Source organism: Apostichopus japonicus, chromosome 19, assembly GCF_037975245.1.
Source record: "Apostichopus japonicus isolate 1M-3 chromosome 19, ASM3797524v1, whole genome shotgun sequence".
Lineage (NCBI taxonomy): Eukaryota > Metazoa > Echinodermata > Holothuroidea > Aspidochirotida > Stichopodidae > Apostichopus > Apostichopus japonicus.
Genome location: NC_092579.1, coordinates 13,147,422 through 13,166,627, shown reverse-complemented (window position 1 = coordinate 13,166,627; position 19,206 = coordinate 13,147,422). Strand labels below are relative to the sequence as shown.

Genomic DNA, 19,206 nt, shown 5'->3' with positions numbered 1-19,206 from the left:
CACCAATAGGAATCGTGTGTTATGTCATACGAACGAACTATCAGTATCGAGTTAACACCGGATGGATGAAATGTTTAGTCCCATTTATAATTTCTCTTGGAGAGCCTATGAAATTCGACAAAAGGCTTGAAGAACTAATTAAGCAGTTATACATGATGCCTCACAAGAGGGGAGCCCTCTAAAAAACACAAGTATGCTATGCTGAAAGTACTACCGAAATAGCGGTGCACGTGAAAACATTGGTTAAGTAATGTTGATGATGTAATGACATCAGTGCGTAGGGGGCTCTTTATTCTCCCCTTCTACCTTGTATTGAGTAAAGATTATCCAGCTTAACTTTAGACACAGCAAAGGAGCGAAAATTCAGAGGAGAGGGTCGGTCCCTTAATTCACTGGATATACTGAAGCCGTGATGCCTAACTTGTACATTAGAGAATATCCCAGTAAACCGAAATTTTGTTTAAAACAATGTGACGGCCACTTTAATATTTTTTGTTATTTATTATAGTAGCCTACTGAAAACAAAACGAAAAGGCAATGAACACTAAAAACCATTTAAATTAAATGTCCATGCGATGAAAATACATAATGAGTATTTATAACAAATTAGGCAGAATTTCAAAAATTAGGAAGTTTGTGCTAATGGAATATTAGGATAACATGACACTTGAAAACAATACATCACCAGACTCCTCGTACGTTGCTTCTCTTGTATTTTCTCAATCCCAAAATCACTTCGAATAGTCTACATCATAGATCTAGGGTTTGGACTACCGTAGCATTCTTCCTTGAAGAAAGACAATTTTACAATCAATATATGTAGCCACAATGGCGTTCGGCTGATGTAACTTTTTGCAATTTTGTGATTCATCATCCATTTCATCATACTGTTCTTGAAACACGCACAAAATTCGATGCAAAGTTTTATTAATTATTTCTGGTTGCTTTTCGAGGATGGTTTTGATTTAGAAGGAAAATGGAATTGATATATATGCAAATGTTAATTTATTTGAACTGCAAAACTTTACGTGTGATGTATATGGTTTCCATGGCGACTGGGGTGTTGACAATTCAATCAGGAAATAAACTGATTGACCTTTAATTAAATGAGCGGGAAGATCATAATCATAATCAGATCATAATCATAATAAAATGATGACCATCAAAGTTTCTGAAATCAGAAATACATGATGAAATCAGACCCCAGAACTAGTCACCAATACTCAACACTCTTTGGAAGTTATTTATATTTAATCCAGGTACCTGTTCTTGTTTCAACACATTGTGCAATGTCAATTTTATTAGCCCGCCCCCATTCGGTAAACAAGCTTTAGTAAATGTACCATACCTATACCACAGGCTACAGCTGGTTAAGTGCAGGAAGCTTGAATTGAATCTGACGAAATGGATAACCCTGAGATTACAAGTTTATTGCATCATATGTCATGGTTGGTATATAAAGATTTCATTCGATGCACTTTAAAGTAATTTGTGAGGAAACTTTCTAACATTACGGAATTGTTTTGGATTCTTCGTTGTTTCTTTAGTATTGTTACTTGTTAGTGTTACAGCATTGGTGTGCCACAACACGCTGTCAACGTGTACATATAATAACACTAGGCTTTATTGTTGTTGTTGTAGGCTATAACTGAGCTTGGAGAAATTGATGATTCGACCTGCTTGTAGTACTGTACTATTTGTGTTACTATAACGTTGTGTACAGAAAATATTCATATGATCGTGTTGTAACCACTCTCCAAATTGCACTGTAAAATCTGCTTATTGATTAGGTAAGTTCTTGTTAATTTGGTGATATTTGATACTGACACATATATGAAACTGCTTTACATAGGAAATGACTGAGAACTGACCATATGTGGATTGTAATGTTAGTGTGACAATGTTTGTAGTTCAACTGAGGAAAGCTGATTGGCACTTAAGTAGTAGGCCTAGGCCTGTTAACCTAAATTACAACTAGCCTAGGTCTTGTGCAAAATTGAGGTGAAGTTGAGACAGCTCTGACAGACCTACTTATCCCTCATACTAGTCATACTCATAGGTGTTAACCTGAACCCTGTGGACTTCCAAAACTAATCCTGGAGACCAGAGCTCAAAAGTTATGATTTTACTAAACATCCTAGGCAGCAATGTCAAATAAAAGTTTTTGATTTCATTAAAATACTTACTAGGTATTTGTGTTCAGCATTGCATTTATTGGCAGCCTTCTTTGACTTTTTCAAAAGCTTTGTATCCTGTTTGTTTTACCAGTTTAAGAATTTTCCCATGGGAGATTTGGTGATTTCACCATGAGATAAGACAAACTTGTGAGTCTCACAGTAAAACCACTATAGGTGACATATGTGCTCACATTGGTATAAACTGAAGGAAAGACTGAATGGGAAACTAGCTGGTTGTCAGCGATACTAATCACATTTAGGTTATGTGCTTTTGATTTGCATAAACAGCTACAGTATGCTGTGTTTAGAAAGGCCTAGCCTATTTATAACTTTATCACAAATGAAGAAAGCACATGAAATCACATCTCTGGAAGATTTAAACATTCGTAGTGACAATAATCCAAACTAACAACTTGTATCATTTTGGTTAATACGTTTTTGTGGAACTTATATGTTGCCATCCACACTATCACCTTTAAAACATGACTCTAGGCACAGGATTAAGTAAGATAAGTTGTAGACATGTGAAAAAACATGTTCTTTCATTCTAGGTTGTACTTTTATAATTTTTGAGAAATTACCTTTTAATCAAAAGGGATTCCTTGAGAGTGGCCTGGATAACATAATCTACTGTATATCAACATTGGGGATAACTTCTCACATGTATGCAACACAAAAAATGAAAACAAGAATGTTATAGCCTCAAATAACATGTTTACCATGCATGCATTACATATATTTGTCAAGGATAAGTAATGTTGACTGCTATCCAAGGGTGCTCTGGTGTTTACAAGAAATTAAAAGCACCTGTTTGGTTGAGTTATTAGAAAAGTGTTAACATTTCAGCCATCACTTAATGAGGTTAATGTTATGATTAAGTTTGTCAAAGGATCATTCCAAAAAGGTTAATATCTGATCAGCTATACTGCCATAGAAACATTACACTCAAATATTTTTTTTTTTACATGGTATGACATATCAAGACTAAAATTCGGTTGCAGATAATTGTTTCTTTCTTTTGCAGATAATTGTTTGCTTCATTTAAGGACAAACCCTGTTTATTTTGATGTTCCCAAGAACGTGCTATTCTGTTTTCATTCAATTGAAATTTCTATTCGGTTCAATGTGTTTGATCGTGAACCAGATGACTCATTCTTCAGTTGCAGCTCCTCACAGAACTTTAACGTTACCTCGATTACAGTTATTAACCTGAAAGAAAGATGGCATTATGAGAAAAAATCTTGTATAGCTGAAAGTCTTCCTATGTTGGTATTCCTATTGGTGTTGAGAAATTGCCCTGTAAAGAAAAGAAAAGTAAAGAGTACCCCAGACCCAGTTGTGGATCACTAACCGTCAAGGGACAAGTTTTGTCTGAAATTGGACAGAAGCTATAGAGATGTGCGCGGCTATAATTGGAGATGACTGTATGGGGATACAGTCCCCTAAGACTCCAGACATGCCACCCATGAAGATGACTGCCCTCTTTGCTCCTGAAATGACCAATGGAGATACAGAGAACGAACTCACCCTTAAAGTAAGTCTGCCGTCTTCTTTAATAATTTAAAACTGTTTATTGAGGTTGCAAGAGCCTGAAGCCGGTGGTGCCATAAAGAGTGACTAAAGGAAAATTTAATGTCCCCATAATTTACTTTATGTCCACCAAAGTAGCAGGAGGGAAGATCAAATTTAGGCGAGAAAAGAAAAAATCAAGAATAAAAAAAGAGAAGTGTTCAAATATTTGTCTTTCGTAACATACTTCATGGTTGATGTGTAAAACACTGCTATACTTAGTTGGACTTATATAGTAATTTTACCATTTTGCACAGTATTCTGCGATGTGAAAACGGATAAATTATTCCTGTTATGATTGTACAGTGGTAATTAAAGCATCGGTAATTGTGCCAGTTATTCTTTGATTGTCAAGGACTGAATGGTTTAAAGTGAGTTTAACTCTCCCTTTGTAGCAAGAAGAGCTGTAATTTAGTACTTTTGGTTAGAGATACAATTCATCCATATTCAATTAACTCTATAAATAATTGAATATGTAACAATTGGGGCTAAAAATTCTTGAAGACTACTTAACATGTGTGTATGTATGTGTACATTGTCTTCCAAAGAATGTTGGGAACAGCAAAGAAGTCGTTGACTAAAAACTAAGATTTCAACCAGTGACTCCCTCTCAGCGTATCAGTCTTGCAGAATGCTTTGTTGCCCCTTCCATGACCTTCTTTGTGTATTTTAGCAGTCAATTTTCTTCTTATGTTTATAAATAATATTTTGTTTTGTTAAAATAGTGTAACTTCTAAAGGAATATTTTGGTAGTGCTAACAGTGTTACCATACATCTTGCATGTTACCCTACAGACAAGACTGGTCTGTCCCACCGATCATGGATACAGCCTCCTCCAACGACAGCTAGCGGAGAGGTTGGAGACTGGAAACGGAGAAGTGATTTACACCATTGGTCAAGGAGGTAAATTTGAATCAGCAAATATATGCTCTGTTTTGTTAGATGTGACACCATTTGTGTGAACTTTAGCAGTGCATTTTTAGAAGATTAATGAATTGCTTTATTTTCACTTGTTACAATTGCTACCTTTATCATTAACTACCTGATTGTTAATTATCATCAATTTAACCAAACCATCGAATATTACTAAGACTAAGAGAATAAATTATTAAACTACAGTAAGACGGCCTCAAATTATATTTAAGGAACATGAACCTTAACCTTAGGAGCGAGTCATTCCTTATTCTAGTGTAGTCACCTAGAGACCCTTTTGTTCTTAGTTTTAATCACATTCCAAAATTTTATTAATACAGTTTCAAAATAGTTTTTGGTTTTGCTCGATTGGTTGAAGTGAGGTTTGATTAGTGAAGCTGATGATATTAATATAGAATTTTAAGTTCAAGTTGTATGGAGAATTTAACAAAACTTTCACACAGTATTTGGAATCACTACCTACAGTACGTTTCGTTTCATCAAGCAAATCCACGTGATTTTATGTTCTTAACTATTTACGTCTATTAAATATGCAGCCGATGGTTCCAGTAGTGGGCTTACACGAGACGAGCTGGACGCTTCTCTGGGGACCTTGAGTCAGATGGCGATGTCTCTCGAATCTGATATTGTCTTGCTGAGGGAGAGGAATGTCACGGATGGTCTCTTAGGGGATTACCTGATTCGAAAGATCGCTGATGAAGAAGATTTTCAAGAAGTGAGGTACGGTTTGAGAGGATCAAAGATCAGTTTTCTTCAGAGTTCTTTTCTTAATTCCCAGAGCATTGTTACATTTCTTTCCTTTCAAAAAAATTCCATATTCCATATTTGTGTCTTATGATATGAACAACTGTATTGTCTTCACTTTGGTTTTCCAATGAGTGGATTAATGACTGATATTCTGCAATGGGACTGATTCCAGTATCAATCTACTCTCAGTTTTTGAAGTTGTGACAGTTTTTATGGCAGTTTTATGTACCCTTTTTTAGATAGAAGACAAACAAAAGCAGTTTTAATCGGGTGACCACCCTTCTGGTTCCTTCCTTGATCATTTTACTCAACAAAACAGATCTTAGAGTTTGTGCTGATCTCATAATGGGTGCAAAAGGTTTAAACTTAGCAACTACATTCATTAATTGTGTAAGTGAAAACTTCTAAGGAGAATGTCAGTTGGTGCCACCAACAACATTCACCACTTGATCTAACAGGTATCTTGTACCACTAGCCATAGACATGAGACATTTGATGTACTCAGTACCCAGTGAAGTCTACAAATAAGAAAGAGCTTTTTTTAGGTATCGTAGTTTTTTCAGCACATTTGTATCAATGTTATTCATTAGGACTACGTAAAGCAATCCTCCACATGTAAAGTAACACCTTTAATTAGAGGCATTTTTTGCGCCCTTCGTACAGAGTTGCAGTGGTCGGTAACGTAGACGCTGGTAAGAGCACACTGTTGGGTGTCTTGACCCATGGCGAGCTTGACAATGGCAGGGGACTGGCCAGGTTAAAACTCTTCAGACATAAACACGAAATGGAATCTGGGAGAACTAGCAGTGTTGGCAACGACATACTTGGGTTTGACAGCAAAGGAAACGTAGTCAACCAGCCAGACACCCATGGTAGGATTTTTACGGTAGTTTTAAAGTTTGGGAGAAAATTAAATGCATAAATTAATTCCTTCTCGTGCATTCATGTTGTCAGTTTCTCACAAAGTTGTATATCATCAGTTTCTCACTATGTTGTATCTCTCCACAATTTCTCACAAATATGATATATTATCCAGTTTCACCGTGTGGTATATCATCATTTTCTCACAAAATGATATAGCATCAAGTTCTTACAATGTTGTATCATCAACTTCTCACAATGTTGTATCATCAGTTTCTAACAATTTGGTAAACAGTCGTTGAATATCTTTCCCTAGGTCACCTGCCTTTCTTTCACAAAAGTCTTAAATATTTCAGTTCATTCAGTCCACTCATTACCACTGCAAAGGTAGAAAATAAAAATAAAAATTAACAATAGTTTGAATATATATAGGTAAACTAAATAAATTAGCACTTGTAAACATTTTGATTAAATGTTTTAACTACCAGTGTCAGTTTTACATCAGTGGCTAATTGCAAGATATGTAAACCGAACTAGAGTGACAGAGAATCTCATCATAAGAAATCTAAGTGTAAAAAAATCATGAACAGACAACAGACAAAACAAATTTGGAGCAAACTTTGTCGTCAAATTCTTTCAATATGGATAATTAAGGCAAATCGTTTTGCATGGTATCATCACTTGGATGTCAAATTCATGAAATTATTCTGTAATGAATCAAACATATGAAATGTTCAATATAGTGAGAAATGTTAAAACTTGTTTGCCCATCTTGTCTTATATGAGCTCTGCTATTGAATGTTTCAAACTATAATGTATTTTCATTTCTATATCCAAATACCAATTGTATTACAGTTATTTGTCCCTCTTGTTATAAATTCAAATGTTACTGTTTGAAAATATTCAAACTGAAGTGAAGTTCCTTTTCTGACATTGAAACATTGATATCATTGAATGATTGAAATATTAATCTTCTTTAAAGGTGGCGGTCTGGATTGGATGCACATCTGTGAGAGTTCTTCAAAGGTCATTACTTTCATTGACCTGGCAGGCCATGAAAAGTATCTGAAAACAACAGTATTTGGTATGACAGGCCACGCACCTGATTTTGGTATGCTTATGGTAAGTGAATTTAAACATTGTTTCACATTGAAAAAAGACTAGAGAATCTTTTACATTCAAGCACTATTTATCCCACAAACACAGAAACCATATATTTTTTATTGAAGCCAAATTCAGAGTCTTTAAAACTGCTAGACACAAATTGAACAATAAAAGCACTAAACTGAGCGAACAAAAGTTTTGTAAACCTCAAAACATGCCAAATGTAAAAAAACTAAATTTATATAAGGAAGATGAGTCATTTTACCATGTTTACAGCTGGTCAAAGTAGCAGTGTGGTACGCCTCTGATATTTACATGAGACAATAAATAATAAATACTCAGTGGCAGAGAATAGTCAGTTCAAAGATATGACTTAACTTTGCAAAGCTAGACTATATGTCAGGACATGGTAAGCACATTTATAAAAAAAATAAGGATAACTCATAATGTGAAAATATTTGAAAACGGTTCTTAATTGCATTTTATCTTTTCATGGCAGATCGGTAGTAATGCAGGCATTATTGGTATGACTAAGGAACACCTGGGGTTAGCCCTGGCCCTGAGCGTCCCCGTCTTTGTGGTGGTCACCAAGATAGACATGTGTCCTCCTAATGTACTCCAAGACACTCTGAAGCTACTGCAGAGGATCCTGAAATCACCGGGTTGTCGTAAGATACCCATCTTAGTAAACACCAAGGAGGACGTGGTAACCACGGCAACAAATTTTAGTTCTGAGAGGTACATTGGAGAGTCAGTGCTTCAGGGAATTTGGACCGTTTTACTGGTCGCTTTCAAGATGCACTGAAAGAATTACAAAATGTAGAAAATTCCTTAATTAATTTCTCAATTATTGATTTGATCCATGATTAATATTGGCCAATGGGAGTTGAGTCAAGAATGAAATTTTTTCCAATTTACTTGAAAATGCTTTTGGGAATTGCAAAGGTTGAGGTGAAGTGTCAATGCGGAGAAGCATCTAAAAATGTTAAATGCCAAAACCGTGATTTTGGCATCAAGGTTAAAATTTTCTTTCTGGCATCATGGGTGGTATCGAATCATTGTCACAGTTACTTCAAGATATACTGTGTCCGTAAACATGTGTGAAGTGAAACATACAATAATATAACAGATCTAACAATCTTCATTGTGTATTGAAACCTTTGACAAATTAAATGGCAAAACTATCTATATTTATATTGTACAGTATATACATACATATCCATCCATCCATACAATCAAAAATGTTTATCATTGCTTTTTCCTCTCCATTTATTTTCAATTGTATTAATTTGTTGTTGTTTTTTTTGTTTTGGCAGAGTCTGTCCCATCTTCCAAGTATCTAATGTAACTGGTCAGAATTTGGAATTACTTAAGATGTTTCTGAACCTGTTAAATACCAGAGTAGACTGGGGTATATCAGAGCCGGCAGAATTTCAAATAGATGAGACTTATTCAGTACCGGTAATTATTACTCTTACAAAATGTTTTCACCTTTCCTGATGCTCATCCACGAAACAGAGTGCTTCATGTATCGTACCAACTGAACATTAAACATGATTTGAGTATGTTCTTCTCCCGACATAACTGTATCCTAAAGTATCGTACCTACTGAACATTAAACATGATTTGGAGTATGTTCTTCTCCCGACATAACTGTATCCTAAAGTATCGTACCTACTGAACATTAAACATGATTTGGAGTATGTTCTTCTCCCGACATAACTGTATCCTAAAGTATCGTACCTACTGAACATTAAACATGATTTGGAGTATGTTCTTCTCCCGACATAACTGTATCCTAAAGTATCGTACCTACTGAACATTAAACATGATTTGGAGTATGTTCTTCTCCCGATGGACATAACTGTATCCTAAAGTATCGTACCTACTGAACATTTAACATGATTTGGAGTATGTTCTTCTCCCGATGGACATAACTGTATCCTAAAGTATCGTACCTACTGAACATTTAACATGATTTGGAGTATGTTCTTCTCCCGATGGACATAACTGTATCCTAAAGTATCGTACCTACTGAACATTTAACATGATTTGGAGTATGTTCTTCTCCCGATGGACATAACTGTATCCTAAAGTATCGTACCTACTGAACATTAAACATGATTTGAGTATGTTCTTCTCCTGATGGATGTAACTGTATCCTAAAGTATCGTACCAACTGAACAGTAAACATGATTTGAGTATGTTCTTCTCCTGATGGATGTAACTGTATCCTAAAGTATCGTACCTACTGAACATTTAACATGATTTGGAGTATGTTCTTCTCCCGACATAACTGTATCCTAAAGTATCGTACCTACTGAACAATTAACATGATTTGGAGTATGTTCTTCTCCCGATGGACATAACTGTATCCTAAAGTATCGTACCAACTGAACAGTAAACATGATTTGAGTATGTTCTTCTCCCGATGGACATAACTGTATCCTAAAGTATCGTACCTACTGAACATTTAACATGATTTGGAGTATGTTCTTCTCCCGACATAACTGTATCCTAAAGTATCGTACCTACTGAACAATTAACATGATTTGGAGTATGTTCTTCTCCCGATGGACATAACTGTATCCTAAAGTATCGTACCAACTGAACAGTAAACATGATTTGAGTATGTTCTTCTCCCGATGGACATAACTGTATCCTAAAGTATCGTACCTACTGAACATTTAACATGATTTGGAGTATGTTCTTCTCCCGACATAACTGTATCCTAAAGTATTGTACCTACTGAACATTTAACATGATTTAAGTATGTTCTTCTCCCGATGGACATAACTGTATCCTAAAGTATCGTACCTACTGAACATTTAACATGATTTGGAGTATGTTCTTCTCCCGACATAACTGTATCCTAAAGTATCGTACCTACTGAACATTTAACATGATTTGAGTATGTTCTTCTCCCGATGGCCATAACTGTATCCTAAAGTATCGTACCTACTGAACATTTAACATGATTTGGAGTATGTTCTTCTCCCGATGGACATAACTGTATCCTAAAGTATCGTACCTACTGAACATTTAACATGATTTGAGTATGTTCTTCTCCCGATGGCCATAACTGTATCCTAAAGTATCGTACCTACTGAACATTTAACATGATTTGGAGTATGTTCTTCTCCCGATGGACATAACTGTATCCTAAAGTATCGTACCTACTGAACATTTAACATGATTTGGAGTATGTTCTTCTCCCGACATAACTGTATCCTAAAGTATCGTACCTACTGAACATTTAACATGATTTGGAGTATGTTCTTCTCCCGATGGACATAACTGTATCCTAAAGTATCGTACCTACTGAACATTTAACATGATTTGAGTATGTTCTTCTCCCGATGGCCATAACTGTATCCTAAAGTATCGTACCTACTGAACATTTAACATGATTTGGAGTATGTTCTTCTCCCGACATAACTGTATCCTAAAGTATCGTACCTACTGAACATTTAACATGATTTGAGTATGTTCTTCTCCCGACATAACTGTATCCTAAAGTATCGTACCTACTGAACATTTAACATGATTGGAGTATGTTCTTCTCCTGATGGATGTAACTGTATCCTAAAGTATCGTACCAACTGAACAGTAAACATGATTTGAGTATGTTCTTCTCCTGATGGATGTAACTGTATCCTAAAGTATCGTACCTACTGAACATTTAACATGATTTGAGTATGTTCTTCTCCCGATGGCCATAACTGTATCCTAAAGTATCGTACCTACTGAACATTTAACATGATTTGGAGTATGTTCTTCTCCCGATGGACATAACTGTATCCTAAAGTATCGTACCAACTGAACATTTAACATGATTTGGAGTATGTTCTTCTCCCGACATAACTGTATCCTAAAGTATTGTACCTACTGAACATTTAACATGATTTGGAGTATGTTCTTCTCCCGATGGACATAACTGTATCCTAAAGTATCGTACCTACTGAACATTTAACATGATTTGGAGTATGTTCTTCTCCCGACATAACTGTATCCTAAAGTATTGTACCTACTGAACATTTAACAAGATTTGAGTATGTTCTTCTCCCGATGGCCATAACTGTATCCTAAAGTATCGTACCTACTGAACATTTAACATGATTTGAGTATGTTCTTCTCCCGATGGCCATAACTGTATCCTAAAGTATCGTACCTACTGAACATTTAACATGATTTGAGTATGTTCTTCTCCCGATGGACATAACTGTATCCTAAAGTATCGTACCTACTGAACATTAAACATGATTTGAGTATGTTCTTCTCCTGATGGATGTAACTGTATCCTAAAGTATCGTACCAACTGAACAGTAAACATGATTTGAGTATGTTCTTCTCCTGATGGATGTAACTGTATCCTAAAGTATCGTACCAACTGAACAGTAAACATGATTTGAGTATGTTCTTCTCCTGATGGATGTAACTGTATCCTAAAGTATCGTACCTACTGAACATTTAACATGATTTGAGTATGTTCTTCTCCTGATGGATGTAACTGTATCCTAAAGTATCGTACCAACTGAACAGTAAACATGATTTGAGTATGTTCTTCTCCCGATGGACGTAACTGTATCCTGTAGTACCATGTAGCTAAACATGTAAATTCTTTATAAGTTTTCAGTTTAGTACCACATATTAAGTAAATTTATAATAATAATAATGTGGAGGAATGGGAATGGGAGGTCTAAGCAGAAGTCTAGACCTTGCTAATGATTCACCAACCAGTCATTTCTAATGGAAGAAGTTCTTTTAAGCAAACTAACACTTTCATGGAAATTGCACTTCGTAGAACTTTACATTCAACGATAAACAATCTATGATCGAACATTCTTAATGTAACTTGTTTCAAATATATACCAGATGACGACAGAATAACATCACTGAACCTCACCCTACTTACGTATTGTTTAAGCAATTTGACACATTTTTTACTGTACAAAGTAGTTTGATTCGAGCAGTCATATCAAGAGGTATTAACAAGATAATGAGATTTAATTATCCTGAAATATATTGGATACCGTTGTCTCTTATATTAGCATCACACTGTGTGCCAAGGGCGTAGGAACCAGGGGGGCTGGGGGGGTGCCAGCCCCCCCCAGTGAAAAATGTGGAGGGGCAGAAGTATCATTCCGCCCCCCCACTTCGCAAGTCAGAAAATCCCTTTTTCATTTCCAAATGAGAAATAAAACTCATTTGGAGCACTAAATTGCATCTAAGGCCAGTTGAAAATACAAAATTAAGTTTACAAAATGGAGTGGGTGTTGAAGTGTGCTATATTGCACCAAATTGCATCTGAGGCCACCTGGAAATGCAAAAAAATCCAAAGGGGAGGGGGACACCCCTCCCCTTAGACCCCTCCCCCAGGCCGGCCATCAGTCTTCAGCCCCCCCACTCAAAAGTACTTTCCTACGCCACTGCTGTGTGCTTACTGGCTAACAACTTTATTGCGATGCAAACATATTCATATACATCCATCACTCTCTTCTACAGGGTGTCGGCACGGTGGTATCCGGAACGACGTTACGCGGGGTCATCCAAATAAACGATTCTCTCTCCCTGGGACCAGACGGTCACGGAAACTATACTCAAGTTATCATTAAAAGCATCCATAGAAAACGAATGCCTGTTAAAGTGGTCAAAGGCGGTCAGACAGCATCGTTTGCCTTGAAGAAGGTAAAATCATTTGACAAAAAACTATGAACGTTAACCAGTTCATTACATTAAAGTAATTTTTTTTTCCATTTCATTTATGAAAAAAATGGAAATTATCAATTCCAATTTATTGTTAAAAAAACATAAAATTGTTTGATCTTAGTATATCACAGTTTATCATGCAGGTAGAGACAATCCCTCCACATGGCAGCAGCTAAACAGCCCCCAGCTGATGGTTTATCTCACCGGTCCCCATATATACAACTGCAGGGTGAAGAGAGGCAATGAAGATAAAGTGCCTTGCCCAAGGACACACCGTAATGATCTGGCCAGGACTCGAACCTGCAAACCTTAGATCAAAAGTCCACTGCCCTTAACCACTTGACCACAACTCTCTCTATATCAAACATTGAAAAGTTTTTTGAGTAGAACAAAGTTGCAGCCTGTAATATTTGGTTTATGAGTCTTGATTAGGTAACAACAAGTGGCCTTCTTTATTATAATTTGGGACTCCTGGCAGTCAAACATGACCCAATACCAGAGGTTATGAGAAATGGTAATTTTATCTATCCTCTTTCTTAGTGGTCACCTTTTCTTTTCTGTCGCAGCAAATTAAACGGTCCCATGTACGTAAAGGTATGGTGATGATATCTCTGTCTTCGGAGCAGACTGCATGCTGGGAGTTTGAGGGAGAGATCCTAGTACTTCACCATCCCACCACCATCAGTTGTCACTATCAAGCAATGGGTAAGTCTGCTGGAGGCATCAAAGTTATGCTGTGAACCCCTTTCTTTTCCTATTTTCTCTTCTGTGATTGAAATTTCAAAGTTGTTTGTAGAGAATTTACTGTTTCTGTCAAATCTGATGCTTAAACCTTTATCATATGAATTACCCTGCAATTAGGTATAAAATTTACAATTAAATTTGACAAGTAATACATTTACTTGTAAGCTGCTTTACTGCACCCCTTCCCCCCCCCCTTCCCCCTCTCCAGTAAAAATGTACAATATAAAGACAATTTTCTTATTCTTACAAACAAAAAGGTGCAAGTGATATTTAAAGCAAAATGTTCAAATGAATCATACCTTAAGGAGAATTTAACAGTAATGTTTTGGAAGGAAAGTATGACTTTGAAGTACATTTGCCATGAACACCTGACAAATAGGTACTTTCATACAACGGTACAACCATGTCCAAAATTACCTAGATGTTATTGAGACAGTGCTTTTAACTTTTCATTTGGAATGTTAAATGTCAGAAATAACCCTTCAGTTATCTTTCTTTTTCTTTTCTCACTTTAAGTGCATGTAGGGAGTATACGACAGACAGCGTCCATTATTCATATGGACAAAGCACATCTGAGAACGGGAGACAAGGCAACGGTGCTCTTCAGATTCATAAAGAACCCTGAATATCTTCATCCGGATGCTAGAATGGTTTTCAGGTGATTAACCCAGTTCAGTTTCTAAGTTCTTTTGTGTGGTTTTTATTGTAATAACATGATGCTTCCCAATACTGCACTTCACATTGGTTCCTTGAGATCCTACCAATAGAAGAAAAAATTCTGATTTCAAAATTCGTTCTGTTCCAAGAAAGTTTCCAGCTTTTGCATGGTAAAGAAAAGACAGCAAGATTTAAATATTAGGTCTTTTCCAAATCAATTTAAATGTTGCTTTAAATATATGTTTTGCTATTAAACAAAATTTTTCATTAGTATTTTCTGGTAATTTTGAATTTGGTTCACAAATCAGAAAACCGTTACTAATGTAACATTAATGTTACTAATCGTTACTAATGAAAAAAAAAACCCTGAGAGCTCCGAGTTGGTAACTTTCCTCAGCTGACCAGGGTTCTTGATACCATTACCTCCCAAATGGTGAACCCCATCCCTCCCCACCCTCACCCCCTCATCATTGCTTGCCTCATCCCTTATCCACCTCAATCATAGTTCCGTCCAAGGTCTTTCATCACATAGTGGCAATAGTTATATTTTTACTTTCCAGGCTTCATAGTCCAACTTTCAATTGACAATACTATATCAGTTATTATGTCATTTCAATTAATTTCAATTAATTTCTACATCTCACAGAGAGGGAAAGACGAAAGCGGTGGGTAAGATCACAAAGATCTACCCAAATACCAGTGCCAGTGAAACTAAACCAAAGTACCAGAAAGGTGGAAAGGGAAGGGGTACAGGAGGACCCAAGCCTCCAGACAACGGCCCCCGTGGTCCAAGAAGGTATGTGTTCCAGTCCGGTAGGGGTTTCTCTCTTAAATTTCTACAAAGGACAGAGAGAAGCAATTCTTCTGTTATACCTAGATTGATGAATGTGTGCAGGGTAGGGTAGGCTGTTATTTGTACTCAAGCCTAAGGCATTAAGTCATCATACATTCCCTGTTCAGTGCAATATGTGGATTGATTTTGTCGTGGACCTAAGTGAGATCTTTCCAGGGGCAGATTTGGCCTGCAGGCCCGCCTAATAAGAATCCCTACTGTAGGCTATGACACAGTTGACACAATTACCCTGCAAGGAATGCAATACTTCTGAATGAGAGGAGTGTATTATGGTCAAAACAAGGACTTTGTTACCTTCATTTGAGAAATATGAACTGCACATTTAGGGAAAGAAGTTACAAAACACATCCCAAAAATGTTAAATCTCTCAGCTATGTCTCAAAATGCAAAACTGTATTAACCGTCTCCTAGGGTGCCTTCTTTTTTTTACCTCTTTTTTAATGTTTACTGCAATGATGTACCGACATCTCTAATTTGATATTCCACAAATCAAATTTGCCTCCCGTAGCCGAGGGCGCCATAAAGGAAGAGGAAGAGGAAACCGAAGTGGAGAATACAGACGGTCATCAGAGGCCAGTGGAGGAGTAGGAAACACCACAGCAACAGCTTGTCCTCCTCCCACAGAACAGCAGACTCTTACATCCCTGGATGCTCCCAGGTTACCCCAGAGTAGACAACACGAGGAAAAATCAAAGACAGTCAACGGAGAAGACAAAGAAATGGATAAAACGTGACTCAAAAGATGAAGCCGAAAGCTGCTAGATCATTTTATTGTAGGTTGTCAGTAATGTGTTTTAAAATTTTACAGAAAATTAACCTTTCCCATAGAAAAATAGACATGCAGGTTGTTTTAATCAGTATTTTAAAAAAAAAATTAGAAAATGGTTTGCAAGTATTGTCGGTGGTGGGTTGAACTAACGCATGACTTTAGGTTACGTCCATTTCATTTGATTGTGAACTGTAAAGAAGATATGTCGTGTAGAAACAAAAAGATGTGTGTTAAAAGAGAAATACATGTGTTGAGTGGGCTGCTCCGTTTTAAATATTTCGAGTAAGGTCTCATTTTAAAATATTTCGAGTAAGGTCTTATTCACAACATTAATAGAAGGCACATTGGGTCATCTGTGGAACTCTATGTTATCAGTGACATATTAACAATACGATAACAATTATAGATTTGGTTTCCTGTTCACTGGTTGATCCAGTGAGAGGACCTGGACCACCCACCCCCCAAACCTTTCTTTGGTACTAAAACTTATCAGCATATACAATTTTGCTGAGACACTAGGTGCTAATGTTTAGCAAGCTGAATGCATGGGCGTTCTTTGCTTTTCTACCAATGTTTCCAAATGCACCTCTATTTCGGTAGTAGTTTCATTATTTACCGTCCCTTGTATCCTGGGCCCCTCTTCCAATAAATCCTGTATTTTAGATATCTACCGATCCTTGTATCCTGGGGCCCTCTTCCATTAAATTAAACAAATTGCAATTTCCTGAGAGTACACTTGTGGTCCATTTTTGTATTTCGTAAAATTTTTAAAAACTTTTTGATCGTATCAAAATGCCAGAACCTTTTCTGCGAACAGATTTTTCTAATATTGATAACAGAATTGAGGATCCAAGTCAAATAAATTGATGGATTTTATCAGCCGTACTGTAATCCGTTCAGCGCAATCACTTTTAGTCCGGTCTTTTCATACCACCGGAAAGTTTTTTCTGACTGAGCAGTATTCATATAAGACTGCATATCATGTAAGGAAGACACTTTTATACAATTTTATTTTGGTTTCAATATCTTATCCATTTTAAAACATTACCAAGACTAGTGCAAAAAGAAGAGAAAAAAAGATGGTTGGGTTTGCGATGTTGCATATTTATGCTGCTTTGATAATATCTCAGGATAGGCTGCTCCTTTTCAAAACAATTATGATCATTTAGTCCAGGCCTAAAATTTACTTTCATAGTAGATCATGTTTTTGGGGGGCCTTAAACATTATTCTGTATACTAAGTTCCTTTAGCAAGACATGTTGATCTTCAAATGAGATCTGCCAAAATCTGTCTCACTTGTTTCTAAAATCGCAGCTGCTGGTTGTAAAGCCAGTCAGACCATAGAGGCTTTGCATAAATTACAATTTAATTCAAGCAAGAGTCAATGACAGGTTCATACTGCAATATAGGTCACCCGCGATAGATGTGAACAGCCATGTAGGGTTCAAATATATAACCTGCGATGAAGAAGATATGGTTCGTTGACAGTTGTCATCCAAGATACATGTTGGAGTGTGAACCTACCTTTAGTGTTCTTGACAGGATGTTCTCAATTTGTCTGTGGGTGCAGTCAAGAGGCAGCTGCAGGGTGGCACTGAGATTTATTTATGACTTAATTACTATTTTCATGTTTCTGGGCCTTAAACATTCTGTCTACTAAGTTCCTTGTTCTGTTCTTCAAATTAATTTTAATGTTGTGTTATTGACAGGATGTTCTCAATTTGTCCGTGGGTGCGGGTCACGAGGCAGGTAAAGGGTGGCACTGAGATTTATCAGTGCAAGTTCAGTCACATTACTGGATAATTTGTTAGTTTTCATTAAGTTAAATTGTTTCAGGCAGGTGGAATTAGAATGCAGCATGAGGTATGCTATTTATTCGAACAAATATTAGATGAAATAATTGCATGAGGAATACTTTTTATGTTTCATGTAGACAACCACGTATACATGGGATGGGGGGGGGAGGCTTTAGCCTGTTCAAACAAACAAAATCAGGGGTATTCAGCCCTCCCTCCCCCCCTCCCTCCACACTGGCAGACAGAATATTACAAGCAAATCCTAGTGCACAGTACATAAATATGCAACAGTCAACAATTCTTCAACATTGTTCCAAAAATTGTCAGTTATAGCACTACTTTGCATCTAAGCACCACAACTTTACTAACCCCCCCCCCACCCCCACCCCACAAAAAGGTGGTAACGTCCATGTTGATAGATAATTATTAGAGGAGATTGGTCCAGACTAATAGCCAAAGAGACACTAGAATCGCTGCATTTGCAGGCAAATACTGTATTCTGAAGCCTGGTGGTATGAAACCATAGATTCCCTAGTTTAGTATGCCAATTGCGGCGTATCATTGGTACTACAATCTTTATAGGATAAAAAAGCGTTAGTGAATATGTTTTAAGTTTTCAGTGAAACATGGAAAGACCCTTGTTGCTGTTTTGATTTTATTAAACTGCAATAAACTTCTGATTCAGTTGTACAGTATCTTGTTTCTTCGTTTAACTTTGTATAGTGTCTGGATAAACCACAGCATCGGAGCTCTTGAAATAAAAATTTAAAGTAGCCACCGTCGTTTGGGGTGGCGAAGGGGTGTAGGGAAGGGCGAATAGAATGGGGATATCCTTATATGATGGCCTCACCAAAATTGGTGTTAGAGGATCGACCCCTTACCCTATCATCACAACAGTGTGGATCAGATATGAGTAGTTGAGGAAATATAATATATATTCGAATCTTGAGTGTAACATTACCCCAATAATTTTACGAGAAGTAATGTGCTAAGGAGAAAATGATTTAAATGATCCTTCAGTTACAAGAAATCTATAAGGTGCCCCCCCACCCCTTTATATTGAGTTGGGGTGGTGGTACAATCTCTTGGCAAGTGACGGGCTGGGGCTTAAATTGTTGCTGGCTCCGTGACCTTTACGCAAACCGCAACAGGGGCGAAATTAGCATCTATAGCAACTAGCCAGCCAAGCAACGTGCTTGTAAGCCAATCTCCCAGTGCTTTATTCCATCTGTCTAATAATTTAGATTGGCACCATATGATACACTGCATAGTTTATACCTCTGGTGT

The 19,206-nt window shown here is 36.8% G+C and overlaps 1 protein-coding gene across 2 annotated transcripts; it reads left to right on the top strand.

The window, feature by feature from the left end:
- The first annotated feature begins 1,300 nt into the window (after positions 1-1,300).
- Positions 1,301-18,303, top strand: LOC139959917 (GTP-binding protein 1-like). Of its 2 annotated transcripts, XM_071957850.1 has the most exons (13): positions 1,301-1,448; positions 3,202-3,711; positions 4,541-4,649; positions 5,216-5,399; positions 6,090-6,298; positions 7,270-7,409; positions 7,891-8,129; positions 8,708-8,852; positions 12,897-13,079; positions 13,667-13,805; positions 14,361-14,502; positions 15,148-15,297; positions 15,863-18,303. In XM_071957850.1, exons 2-13 carry the CDS (start codon positions 3,574-3,576, stop codon positions 16,086-16,088), a joined length of 2,004 nt encoding a protein of 667 aa, XP_071813951.1. In that variant the 5' UTR covers positions 1,301-1,448; positions 3,202-3,573; the 3' UTR covers positions 16,089-18,303. The 2 variants fall into 2 exon arrangements, with proteins under 2 accessions (XP_071813951.1, XP_071813952.1); XM_071957851.1 differs by lacking the exon at positions 1,301-1,448 and having other exon boundaries at positions 3,185-3,711.
- The last annotated feature ends 903 nt before the right edge of the window (positions 18,304-19,206 follow it).

What these genes read in the sequence shown, in the direction of transcription:
- LOC139959917 (XM_071957850.1), top strand. Translation starts at nt 3,574, where the DNA reads ATGTGCGCGGCTATAATTGGAGATGACTGTATGGGGATACAGTCCCCT. An exon ending in ACAAATTTTAGTTCTGAGAG is followed by an intron (nt 8,130 to 8,707) that starts GTACATTGGAGA and finishes TTGTTTTGGCAG; the next exon opens with AGTCTGTCCCATCTTCCAAG. An exon ending in GATGCTAGAATGGTTTTCAG is followed by an intron (nt 14,503 to 15,147) that starts GTGATTAACCCA and finishes TACATCTCACAG; the next exon opens with AGAGGGAAAGACGAAAGCGG.